The sequence below is a fragment of the Tiliqua scincoides genome, chromosome 7 (assembly GCF_035046505.1).
Source record: "Tiliqua scincoides isolate rTilSci1 chromosome 7, rTilSci1.hap2, whole genome shotgun sequence".
Taxonomy (NCBI): domain Eukaryota; kingdom Metazoa; phylum Chordata; class Lepidosauria; order Squamata; family Scincidae; genus Tiliqua; species Tiliqua scincoides.
The window spans coordinates 25,318,931-25,332,131 of NC_089827.1; the positions used below are offsets into that span (position 1 = coordinate 25,318,931).

At 42.6% G+C, this 13,201-nt stretch overlaps 1 protein-coding gene across 1 annotated transcript in view; it reads right to left on the reverse strand.

Annotated features, from left to right (window-relative positions):
• FBXL13 (F-box and leucine rich repeat protein 13) overlaps positions 1-13,201 on the reverse strand; it is an 88,570-nt gene that overhangs the window by 72,926 nt on the left and 2,443 nt on the right. Inside the window, exons 2-5 of the mRNA XM_066633534.1 lie at positions 6,908-7,011; positions 3,883-3,976; positions 2,142-2,209; positions 938-1,092 (exon numbers count right to left, since the gene is read on the reverse strand). Of these exons, the coding sequence (XP_066489631.1) occupies positions 938-1,092; positions 2,142-2,209; positions 3,883-3,976; positions 6,908-7,011 (421 nt within the window). The remainder of the gene's footprint in view (positions 1-937; positions 1,093-2,141; positions 2,210-3,882; positions 3,977-6,907; positions 7,012-13,201) is intronic.

Below are 13,201 nucleotides of genomic sequence, written 5' to 3' on the forward strand. Positions count from 1 at the left end.
CCAGCACTAACTTGAGTCATAGGCCAATGACTTGAAAATGAGTCCCCATGTGTGCAGACTCAAGTCTGTCTGTGTTTGGGTGTGCTTGCTTGCTTTTTCGTGGCATGAAAGACTTCAGGGGGCCATCATTCAGACCGGGCAAGCAGCAGGGAAGTTCCAACCAAGAGGCAGGGAAGGGTTTTTCATTGAGTACAAGGCTGGAGGAGGGAGGCGGGAGTGGGCTTTCTTGTCCATCTCTGAAGGAACCGATGATCATTGGACAAAGATTTGTCCCTGGATGAGTTAGGGGAGAAGGCAGGGGCAGGCAGTTCCTAGCCACCAAAGAGAAACTCATGGCTCCAGCAGTCACACTGAATAACTGGCCATAATGGGACTACTTCTGAGTAGAGCTGCAAAGGATTGGTTTGTACTTGTAAGCCTCCCAGCTGCTGCACGCAACCCTCCTCCCTCTTGCCGCTTTATCCCCTCTCTGATGCAGTTCACCCCACCACCTTCTGCCTTGCCTAGCTGAGGCACCTCCTAGTCCCTGTTGCTCTGTGCCCTAGCATGCCTGGAGCTCCAAGGCATGATGTGAAGGGGGGGAGGTGTTTCGTTCCTGGGGTTCATAAGAAACCTATTGGTGCTTTCTGTACTTTGTTTACAGATGTGATGTAAAATGATTGTTAAATGATTTCTCCATCAAGATTTTATGATGATGTTTGAAACAAATCAATAAAGTAATGGGGCATATAAATAAACACGAAAAAAGCTCCTAACTTTTTTACAAGCTTGTCATGTTTTTCTGTGAGATATAAATTTTGTTTTTGCCACTTAAAAGCAGACATAGTAACTTTATGTGATTGAGATCTGCACAACTATTAGGAAATTCAAAAACTAAGTAGTGAGAATCAAATACAGTTTTTGCAATGCACAAAACAATATAATTTATACAACTTACACATCCTCTGTCTTTTTCGGAACTGTGCCCACTCACTCCATTTCTTTAATATTAATGGTAATATTTTGCGCTCACGATAGTGTCTTGCAAAAGACAACTTTTTCTGAAGGATTTCTTTAGCAGTTTTCCTCATAGCACAATACTTGACCCAGGCGCTACAATTATTAAGGCACAATTTTAAAAAATTTACTAAAGCAGATTTTGCCCTGGATGAAATAAAATCCCAAATAACTGCAACTTATTATTATTATTATTATTATTATTATTATTATTATTATTATTATTATTATTATTATTATTATTTTATTAATTTATACCCTGCCTTTTTGCCCAATGGGCACACAAGGCGGCTTACAATTTAAAAGTACAACATGAAAAACAATTAAAAACAATTTACAATAATTAAAAAAATCTAAAAACAAACAAACCCCGTGGATTTTCATATAAGAAGCAAGAACGCCAGCCAGCCTGTCAACAATTAAAAGCTTTTTGAAATAAAAAGGTCTTCAGTCCATGCCGAAACGTTAACAACGAGGGAGCAGTTCTCAGTTCTAAGGGGAGGGTATTCCACAGTTCGGGGGCCACCACCGAGAAGGCCCTCTTCCTGGCCGCCGCCCCTCTCACATCACTTAGTGGCGGCACAGTCAAAAGGGCCCCCCCAGATGATCTAAGAGCACAGGCAGGATTGTAGGGAAGGAGGCGGTCCCTCAAATACCCTGGACCTGAGCCATAAAGGGCTTTAAAAGTCAAAACTAGCACCTTGAATTGGGCCCAGAACAGAACCGGCAGCCAGTGCAGCCGCCGGAGCAACGGCTTGACAGAGTCAAACCGACGTGCCCCAGCAACCACACGAGCAGCCGCGTTCTGTACCAGTTGTAATTTCCGGAACTTGATAGGTGGTATATAGAAAATGTATATTTCTACTGTATATTAAGGACACAAAGACAAAATTACCTATCCTAGTACCTTGTTAAAGGATGTTTCAAAGCTGGACATATTGTAGCCATAATAAAATGACCATCTGATTTTTGTGTAATTTCATTATATTAAAAATCGCATTTATTTGAGTTATTTCTACATATTGGTTTAGGAAAGTCATACTTAATTTATATTAGCTGTATCAATTCCAAGACTAGAAAGCAATAAAAACAGCATGTCAATCTGCTTACTATATATACCAAAGGAAACCATATACAGTACTTACTCAAAGCACATTCTCTTTAAGTTAGTGCTATAAAAGTACCAGGCTTTCTCACATAGCTCTGGAGTCATCTAAAATATAATTCCACAAATAATAACTCATCAAAATGAAAATACATGCATAAATACATATACATAAAGACTGTATGGTAGTATCTCGCATAATCCATTGTAAAGTTTAATTGTATTACTACATTTAACATAAAACCTACCTACCAATACATTTTTTTCCACTGGAAACAAAACCAACTATAACCAACATCACTTCATTTGTTAGTTATTACTGTTTTGTAACAAATGGAACCAAACAATAGTGAAGGTCATGACCATGAAACAGTCAAACAGCCCAATCCAGTGCAACTCACATGGCGATGCAGCAGCACCAACTTCTGCACAGGCATTTCAGCCTCTGGAGGCCTCCCTGAGGAAAGCCCAAGCCAGCCCAATCCTAGCCAACTTTCCAGCACTGGTGGAGCTGCAATGCAGCCCTGAGGTAAGGGAACAAATGTTCCCATATCTTGGGGAGGTCTCTGTGACTGTCTCCCCACCACAGGATGCAGTGCACGCCCCACTGGTACAGCTGCACCAGCACTGGAAAATTGGATTGTGCCCTGGGTCTACTTGGACCTGCACCAGCTCTATAGCTAAACTGAAGAGTGGCAACCATATGAAGGATTTCATTTACTTTAAATTTTTCTCTAGGATCCAAGGAATAATCAGGGCAGGAAAGGCATGAAACCTTTGAACATTACCAAATCGGGCAGGGAATAGCTTGAGCCAGTTTTACATACTGGAGATGTGACATAGATAAGAAATGAGGGTCACATCTGTGTCTTACTTCTCCAGACAAAGGAAGAGGAGGAAGGCTTAGAGAAGGAGGAAGAATGAGTAAAAGTGAACAAGAAAGAGAGAAGGAGAGAGGGGAAGAGCAAGAATTGGAGAGAGGACAAGAGCCCCGCTGGATCAGGCCAAGGGCCCATCTAGTCCAGCATCCTATATCTCAGTGGATATGGATATATTTTAGTGGATATGCCTTGATTCTGGTGTTGTGCGAGAGGAACAGCTTGACCAGAGGCAATATACTTAAGCATCCCTAACATGCATATCATCTAAAAAATCTTATGGTTGATGATGTCATAGGTTCATCTGCCTAGAGAATTTACAACTACCTGGACATCTCTATCTGCCCTTTGATCAGGTCACATGGACTTCAACCTCCAACCAGCTCTTGCATGCCAATTGTAGCAGAAGAGCTGGTCAGGGTTTATTGTTCTGGGCAAAATCAATCACAAAGAGAAGCAATCCACAAAAATACCCTGGTTGCTCTTCAATGTGCAGAACTTCCTGCAATGGCACTAATTCAAAGAGACTCTGGGAAATATCTCAGGAAAATTGATTCTTTTTATCAGCAACTTTTTAGGATACTGAAACATCACAGAAACCTCTGAGACTTAGAAGGGTTTATAACTTGGTAAAACAGAAGGGAAAAACTGGGGATTTTCACCACAAAATATTTTTTAAATTATTCAGTATTTTCGTTCACTCCTGCATTTATTTCCTCATGCCATAGTTTTTTAGATTATATAGTTTGGGGAAATAAGGGTCCTACCCTTTTTTCCTATAATGTTTTTGGATAAAGTGGACTACCAATCCAAAGAAGTAATAATTCTTCGTATAAGACATATGAGAACAGCAATTATCTTTATTCTACAGCAAAGTTGCTAAAAATGTTAATGAATAATTACCAGTTGATCATCATCAAGTCCTAAAAGAGTGTGCAAATAAGTTTCTGAAATGGCTTTTAGCCTTAAACCTAAGGCTGGATCAATACACGTATTCCTGGGGAAAAATAATTTATAGGACTATTAGTTTATTTTAGGCACATCACCACATTACAAAACTCTTATAAAAACTATTATTCAAATTACATTAATGAACTACAACTTTAAAATCACGTCTGAGTGAAACATGAACTAACAGCCCAATTCCACCTAAGTTCCCTTGTGCCGAAGCAGTGGCATCAGTGTGGGCTAAGCTGCATCCTGCAAGGGAATATAGCAGGTGTGAGGACACCTTGTGGTAAGAGGACATTTATCCCCTTGTCCCAGGGTAAGCCCCAGCAGCTGCTATGGGTCAACTCAGACCTGCGCCAGCAATATCACTGGTGCACATCTGCATTGACCCATGTCAGCAGATCAGACCAGGGAAGGGAGATAGGATACAGTACGCACTGGTGCCACCAATTCCACCCCTTTGCTGGTCCTGATTCAACCACCCTGCCCCAGTATACCCCCCCCGGCCTTTCGCCCTGCCTTTCCCCACCCCCATGCTGGCCATTGGCGCTGGTGGGAAAGATCTTGCCTTCCCACCAGTGCTCCTGGAAGGTGCACCATTGCAAAGTGCTTTATAGCACTTTTATGAAGGCTTGGCTCCACCAGCGTTAAAGTAGGATAGCATTGGATCATAAATCTCATTGCTAGGTGCAGAGGTGCACTTGAACAATTTTGGCCCAGGATACAACTCATAAATGTTACTAAATCATGTGAAAAATGCATATTCTAATACAGTGTATAGATTAAATTTAAATCTCTGTGTGTTCTCTCTCTCTCTCCCTCCCTCTCTCTCTCTCTCTCAAAAAAGAGTATATTAAGCAGACCAATACAAACTATAATTCGACTCTAAACTCTTGAAACACCCTTTACACATTCAGGCAATTCTGCAACAAAACTCTGAAGGATGAACCCTTAGAATTCTTATCTCTCTTCCTTGAGCATGCCTATAAAAGACAAACTAATCAGAAAATGAAGACTCAGAAATCTAATTGATTTACCACTTCTATATTTTCTACTAATTTTTTTTTTCGGGGACAGGTCCTTCACTAACCATCTGAATTCTTGGATTCAAATACAGGTGAGCGTCTCTTTGTGACGTTCTGACCAGTGATGGGCCGCAAATGCAACACCACTGTTGGTCCCAGCAAAGCTCCCTCAAGCCTCTGAAGTTGGAGGCTTTTCTGAGCCACCCACCTCCGGAGGCTTTTCTGAGCCTTGTAGATGCAGCGCGCATCCCCACACTGCCTCTGTGAGGCTCCGAATGCCCAAATCACACGAGAGACGCAACCAGAGGTTCTTCTGTCACATTGCATTGCGTTGTTTGGAAGTTACATTTCTTGCGTGATTTGGGCGTTCTGAGCCTCACAGAGGCAGTGTGTGATTGCACACTGTCTCTGCTAGGCTCAGAAAAGCCTCTGGAGGTGAGGGGAGTACACTTCACTCACCTTCAAGGCTTCGAATAGCGTCAAGTCTCGCTTGACGACAGGGGTGCCGGTTCACATCTCTGTCACTAAGTGATGCACGACTGTACAGAGCTTTTGCATATACCTAGTGTTCCCTGCAGTATAATGTTCACCCCCAGGATACAACATGCTGAGACTCAAACAGATCAACTCACTGCACCATTCCATGTTTTTACAACCAACTTCTCAAATGTTCATGACTCCTGGGGGCCACTGAGCATACTCACTGAATGTCAGGCCAGTGTGAGGGTGCCTTTTTCTTTAAACTTACAAATGTATGCAATTTGACATTTGTAGGTACTCCCCTGAGGTTGCAGACACACTAACTTACATTGGGCTCCCCATTTTGCTTCCAGTCAGAAAGACACCCAACCACCTCAACTCACTATGAGGAAATAATTTTAAAAAGTGAAAGGATGATAAATGCTAAATATAGTGGGCCGCCCTTATCTGCAGACTCTATATCAGCGGGTTGCAGTATCCACAGATGCCAAGCCCACAGCTAGAGGAGCTCAGAGGATTTTCCAGACACTATCACAAGTAACTTCTGGTTCGCACCTACAACTTCTAGTCATGTCGGGAGATGTTCTGAAATCCTCCAGTCATGTATTTAATTATCTGCAGAACTTGGTATTCGCGTGGGGCCTTGGAATGAATCCCCACATATCCTGAGAGCCCACTGTATACATAAAATGAAGATCATTACACTTTTCTCAATGTATAGGGGGCCCCGTATCTGCGGATTCCATATCCGTGGTTTCACGCATCCATGGTTCCGCAGATGCGACCCCCCCCCCGCACCCTCCAGAGTCCCTCAGTTCTTCTGAGTCCCTCAGAAGCCATATGCATCCATCTGCAGCCTTCGTAGGCCTCAGGATGACCATTTAGGCCAAAGAAAGGTGACTTCCAGTTCCAATCACTGTGACTTTTAAAGCCTTTAAGAGGCATTATTAGGGCCAGGAAAACCAGGGAAGGGGTCATCCCCCATATCCACAGTTTCACGTATTTGCAGGGGTTCCAGAACAGAACTCCTGCAGATACAGGGGTACACCTGTATAGTTCTTGGACCATAGATTTTTCTTGGCAGTTTTTCATCCTGTCAGTTTTGACAGAGATTGTTAAGCTTGTTGTAGTCTACTTTGGCCTCCATGATTAGAATTAGTTTTATACCACTTCGAGATTTCTCCATCCAAGTATCCAAACAGCTTACAGATAGCTTACAGATTAATAAATATAGAGTAGTAATCTACATATTTGTATAAATTAATGTGACATACTGCTAATTTGCCTTCATTCCACAACCTTTGCTTCCTAGTTTTAAAGCAGCTGCAGATATTTTATACCCCTTTACTAAAGAATTGTTTACTAGGAACTTTATGAAAGTTTTCTAAAAATCAAATTACTCCAGAACTGTATAACATTTCAATATTTTTCATTTGAACACCATGTTTATAGCACACACATCTCATACATACCATAAAACACTATGAAGCCCCTTTTCCATTATTTCTTTGATCTTTTCTTCTAAAAACTTGAGTGGATCATCTGGACACATAACTAATAAACCACCTAACAGAGCCTGGAAGGAAAAATCCATATTTAAAAATCTGATACTAACATACAAGTGTAAAATTAAATTTTAAATCAAATTCCCCTCATACATTCTTAAATATTCTATTTTACTCCTTATTTACTCATGCTTGAAATATTCCAATTTTTGTGTGTTAATTGAAAAAGTATTCCAAATCTTGAATATGGCAACATATGAAGCTGTTCACCATTGAAATGTCCTTCACTATCAACAGTTTCACTGAGGATCAGGCAAGATATGCTTACATGGATACATTATGGCTCTTTATTCTTAAATAAATTTGTTCTTAACCCATTTTTGCTCAGCCCACAGGTGTACACATTTGGTCCCTGTTATGTACATGCAATGTTGGGCAGAAATGGCATATACTGTACTGTAATGTGTTCTGAAAATCAACATGATAAGAAAAGCATTTTATCTTTGATTTTGCAAAATATTAAAGCCAAGTTCATTATCACAAAATCATTTTTAGAAGCCACAAGAGTGAATTAGATCTGTGCAAGAAATGCTCTATACTGTAGTTGTTATATCTGGTCCAAAAAAAGCTGTTTACTAATGTTACCATGGAAATTCTGGAAACAATAATTGCTGCTTGGAATTTTTAGGCAGCAAGTACAGAATGTGTCTTCTATATAGCAACTTTTTCAAACTACATGGTTTAAATTTAAGGTAACCTTGAAAAACCCTTTTATTTACTAAGAAAAACTTCAATTTATATTTCTCTCTATAAAATTACACTAACACAAAAATTGTTTGTTGAATACAATTCAGAAGTGATGATTCCAACAGTAATCTTAGCCTTTTTGTATCATCAAAACTTTTTTTAGTTATCTTAAACTTTGTATACTTATCTAGCCTACTGTAATGCATTGTAACACATGTAATACAACTGCATAGCATAAACTGTGGCTAAACTTTGTATGTTAGAAAAGCAGCATTTTTGAAACTGTTGCTTTAAAATTAATTTTAAAAAATCAAAATATTCATATAAACACAAAATTTTTCAAATTTTATTACACAATGTAATATAATTTTTAGAAGCTAGAAACATCAGTCTTTTCTCACATCGAATATTTCATGATGGTCAAGGAGTGGAACACAGAATTCTCATTATGGCCAGTAGCCACTTTCAGAGGAACAGAGAAATGGCATCTAAGAAAAGCTAGCAAGGCAAACATCTATCATCACAGGCCTACTGGTGCTAATTCCTCCTGGCAGGTGCTATAGAAACACAAACTGCTCTGCAAGGAAGAGGAGGAAGGGGAGAAGCAAGCAAGGTCAATCCTCCCCTCCACAAACTTACAGTCTTTCCTGTTGAAATTATTTTGCAGTTTGATTTTATATAAGCCACTCTTACATAGCTTCCTGTTAACATTCTGCCTGTGTCTAGCATTCAGGTTGTCTGCCTTTCTATAAGCTTGCATGCATATAGCATCTGTAAAATGATTGGTTTTACACCTTGGTTTTCTGAGGAGCTGTGGACAATGAAGCAGCGGGGCAGATGTCTAGAGAGTGACATGGCAAAAGACTTGTGCCAAGTCTGACCATATAAAGGCTAAAGGTAACAAAAAGCCTACAAAATTGAGGGTCAGAAAAGTTTTACCCAAACTTTATGGTGGTTTGATATGAATTTGGTGTGCCGATTCGAAAAATGGTATTCGTTTTGCCCCATCATGTCTAGTTTTGGAGATATAGTATAGCCTCATTAGTGAATGGTTCAAGCAGCTGCCTCATGAGGAAGCCATGGTGTAGATCATTAGGTGGATCATTAGGAAGGGTATTGAGAATAAAACGGCTAATATTATAATGCTGTTGTACAAATCTATGGTAAGGCCACACCTGGAGTATTGTGTCCAGTTCTGGTCGCCACATCTCAAAAAAGACATAGTGGAAATGGAAAAGGTGCAAAAGAGAGCAACTAAGATGATTACGGGGCTGGGGCACCTTCCTTATGAGGAAAGGCTACGGCGTTTGGGCCTCTTCAGCCTAGAAAAGAGACGCCTCAGGGGGGACCTGATTGAGATATACAAAATTATGCAGGGGATGGACAGAGTGGATAGGGAGATGCTCTTTACACTCTCACATAACACCAGAACCAGGGGACATCCACTAAAATTGAGTGTTGGGAGAGTTAGAACAGACAAAAGAAAATATTTCTTTACTCAGCATGTGGTCGGTCTGTGGAACTCCCTGCCACAGGATGTGGTGATGGCGTCTAGCCTGGATGCCTTTAAAGGGATTGGACAAGTTTCTGGAGGAAAAATCCATTATGGGGTACAAGCCATGATGTGTATGCGCAACCTCCTGATTTTAGAAATGGGTTATGTCAGAATGCCAGATGCAAGGGAGGGCACCAGGATGAGGTCTCTTGTTATCTGGTGTGCTCCCTGGGGCATTTGGTGGGCCACTGTGAGATACAGGAAGCTGGACTAGATGGGCCTATGGCCTGATCCAGTGGGGCTGTTCTTATGTTCTTATGAGGAAGCTGCTTAAACCATTCACTAAAGAGGCTATGCCATGTCTCCAAAACTAGACGTGACAGGGCAAAATGGATGCCATTTTTGGAATCGGGACCCCAAATATACCCAGGAATTGGTGTAACGTTTAAGAAAGCAAAACGTGTGTTGGCCTGTGTAATCTGAGAGTCTATTTTGTGGCAGTGGCCACAAAACAGTAAGAGGTCATACTTCTTTGCCGCCATCGCATTCGTGGAGAATCATCTGACTGAGCTGTCTGTCTGTCTGTTCTGAAACCTTTATTGGCATATCAATCTGACTGAGCTCTTTTGTGTGGTCTGTGGCCTACTCCATCTTGCCCTCTCTACTGATGGGGAGGAGCACACAGAGGCTCACTGTGACAAGTTTGCACAGCACTTTGCGGGCAAGGTCCATCAGATCTGGCATGACTTGGATGCCACATTAGGAGTATCTAGCAATGTCTCTGGGGCACCTGTCTATCCTTCCTTTTGGGATTCTTTTCAGCTTGTGGAACCTGAGGATGTGAACAGGATTCTCTGGAGTGTGAGATCCATCTTCTTGCCTGCTCGACCCTTGTCCAGCATGACTAATTAGATCTGCCCAGGGATGGCTGGCCGAGTGGACAGGGAGGGTAGTGAACTCATCTCTGAGAGAGGGGGTGTTGCCATCGACCTTGAAGCAGGTGGTGGTTCACCCCCTCCTGAAGAAACCCTCTCTGGATCCCACTAATTTGAATAATTTTCAGCTAGTCTCAAATATTCCTTTTTAGGGCAAGGTGATTGAGTAGGTGATGGCGTCCCAGCTCCAGAGGGCCCTGGAAGAAGCTGATTATCTGGATCTATTCCAGTCCGGCTTCAGGCTGGGGTTTGGGACAGAGACTGCCTTGGTGGATGACTTGCACTAGGGAATGGACAGGGGGAGTGCATCCCTGTTAGTCCTGCTGGACCTCTCTCAGAGGCCTTCGACACCATCAACCATAGTGTCCTTCTGGGTTGGCTGGCTATGCTGGGGCTTGGAAGCATTGTTTTGTGGTGGTTCCACTCCTTCTTGGTTGACTGATCCCAGAAGGTGGTGCTAGGGGATGCTTGTTCAGCATCCTGGTCTCTTAGGTGTGGGGTACCGCAAGGTTCCATTCTATCCCCCATGCTGTTCAGTATCCACATGAAGCCACTGGGAGAGGTCATCCGGAGGTTTGGAATAGGGTACCAGCTCTTTCTCTCCTCCCAATTCTGAGGCGGCAGTCAAAGTTCTGGATTGTTGTCTGGAAGCAGTGGGAAGCTAGATGTGGACAAACAAGCTGAAATTAAATCCTGATAAGACAGAGGTTCTCCTGGTCCAGAAGGCCACAACTTGGGTATTGGACTAGTGCCCTGCTCTGAATGAGGTTGCACTCCCTCTGAAGGAGCTTGTCCGCAGTTGGGAGGTGCTCCTGGATCTGCAGCTGCTCCTGTATTCCCAGTTGGGGCTGTGGCCAGGGGAGCCTTTTGCTCAGCTTTGGCTGATTCACCAGCTGTAACCATATCTGAGTTGCTCAGACCTGGCCACGGTCACCCATGCCCTAGTGACATCTAGATTATATTACTGCAATGTACTCTACGTGGGGCTGCCTCTGAAGACAGTTCAGAAACTGCAACTAGAGCAGAATGTGACTGCCTGTGTGGTTGCTGGGGCTAGCAGGTTCGACTCAGTCGGGCCACTGCTTCAGAGACTATACTGGCTACACTGAATTCCAAGTTGAATTCAAAGTACTAGTTTTGACTTTTAAAGCCCTTTATAGCTTGATCCAGAGTATCTGAGGGATCACCTCCTTCATATTATCCTAACTGTCCTCTCAAATCATCATAGGGGGTCCTTCTAACTGTGCCGCCGCCAGTAGAGGTGAAGGCGGTGGCAGCAAAAAATAGGATATTCTCAGTGGTGGCGCCTCATCTATGGAATTCCCTTCCCCTGGAATTGTGAACAGCTCACTCTTTGGAGTACTTTCGGCAGGGGTCTTAAGACTTTTATTTAAGGGAGCTTTTAAACATTGACATCACGGAGCTGGCGTTTTTTATGAAACATCTTTTTAACTGATCCAACTGTGTTTTACTGTTTTTATGGTTTTCATTGTTTTTATTAATGCTTTAGTATTGTTTTATCTATTGAATTATTTTATAAGCCACCTTGACAGTCCCTAAGTAGGGTGGAAAGGTGGGTTATAAACAAGCAAACAAAAGACATTCTTACTTGGTGTGATTGTGATAAACGAAAGTAATGGCGTGGGGGGGGGAGAAGACAGAGTTCACTTTTATTTACAGTTTCTGATATCCGGGGGGGGGGGAACATATCCCCCATGGATACTGGGGGACAGTACAGTACAGCCTGCACAGTACAGTATTAATAATATATGAATAAACATGGATTGCCCCGAAAGCTCATCCATTGTAAATTTGAACTGCTTTTAGTATGGGATTGGATTGTTCATTCCATTTCACAGTTAATTGAAAGCTGCTTTGGCATTGGCATGAATGAACATGTCTTGATATGGATTTACTGGGCCAATGAAACAGAGGGCATAAGATGGGCGACCCCACTGTCCATGGGATCCACCAACATGTCCAAACAGGCCTGAAGCAGCCCAACACTGCAGCACAGGTCGAACTGGGGCATATGAAAAGTGATGAAAAGGAGCAAGACCCCTTTAAGCCAACATGATGTCATGGAAGCTTGGACGAAATCTGACAAAAGAGCAAAGTGACTAAAGTCAAGTGGATGAAAGTCAAGGAATTGCTGTATATTTTTTCAAGGAAGTGGTATCATAAGCTCGTTAACTGCCATCTGCTGTCTATAGACCATAATGCACTTACTATCCCATAGCCCAGTGGTTCCCAAACTTTTTTAACCCGTGGCTTCCTTGATGTACTGGCCATTGGCTGTGACTCCCCATTATGTTACTTTTTTGGAGGTGGGGCAAGTCTGGCCTTGGCAGTACTTCCATTTTTTCTCTCTGAAAATAATTGGGATGAAGGGAGCTAGGCATGTTTGCTTGCTGCACTATAATGCGACCCAAGGCAACAAAGGCTCTGAGCACCAAACAGGCCATGGAATATCCTTCCCAAAGGTGTCTGGCTTACAAAATCATCCAACTGCTGCTGCTGCTAGAGAGAGAGAGAGAGAGAGAGAGAGAGAGAAATGCATGCTGGGGTTTCTCTGCAAAGGGAGGAGGCATGTGTGCAAAAAGCATGTGCATACACTAGCCTGCTCTGTGTCTGCTGCCAATCAGAGTCTCCCTTCCCATCAGCACTGTGAGGCAGACAAAGAATGTAAGCAGCACCCTGCTTGACCATTTGATCCTCTGCTGCCCCTCTCCCTCCCTACTTTTTTCTCTCTTCAGTTCTTCAAAAAGGGAAACATTTGCATCTCCCTTGCAGTAGCAACAGATTTCTGGCAGCCAGCAGCGGCAGAAGAAAAGTTTTGCTCAAACACTCCTGCCTTTGCAAACCAGAAAAATCTGATGCCCTCAGCCAAAGGTAGAAGAAGCACTTTGCTCTTGCTTCCTGATCAGGGGAAACCATACAGAGTGTCAGTCTCTCATCTCCTTCCCCACCTGCTTTCCCAATTCACCATTATGAGGACATGTTTATTGCTAACCACCTCACTGGAAAGGTATAAGTAAAATAACAGAAGCCCCAGACAGGCTCAGGTAGCACAAGCAAGCCAAA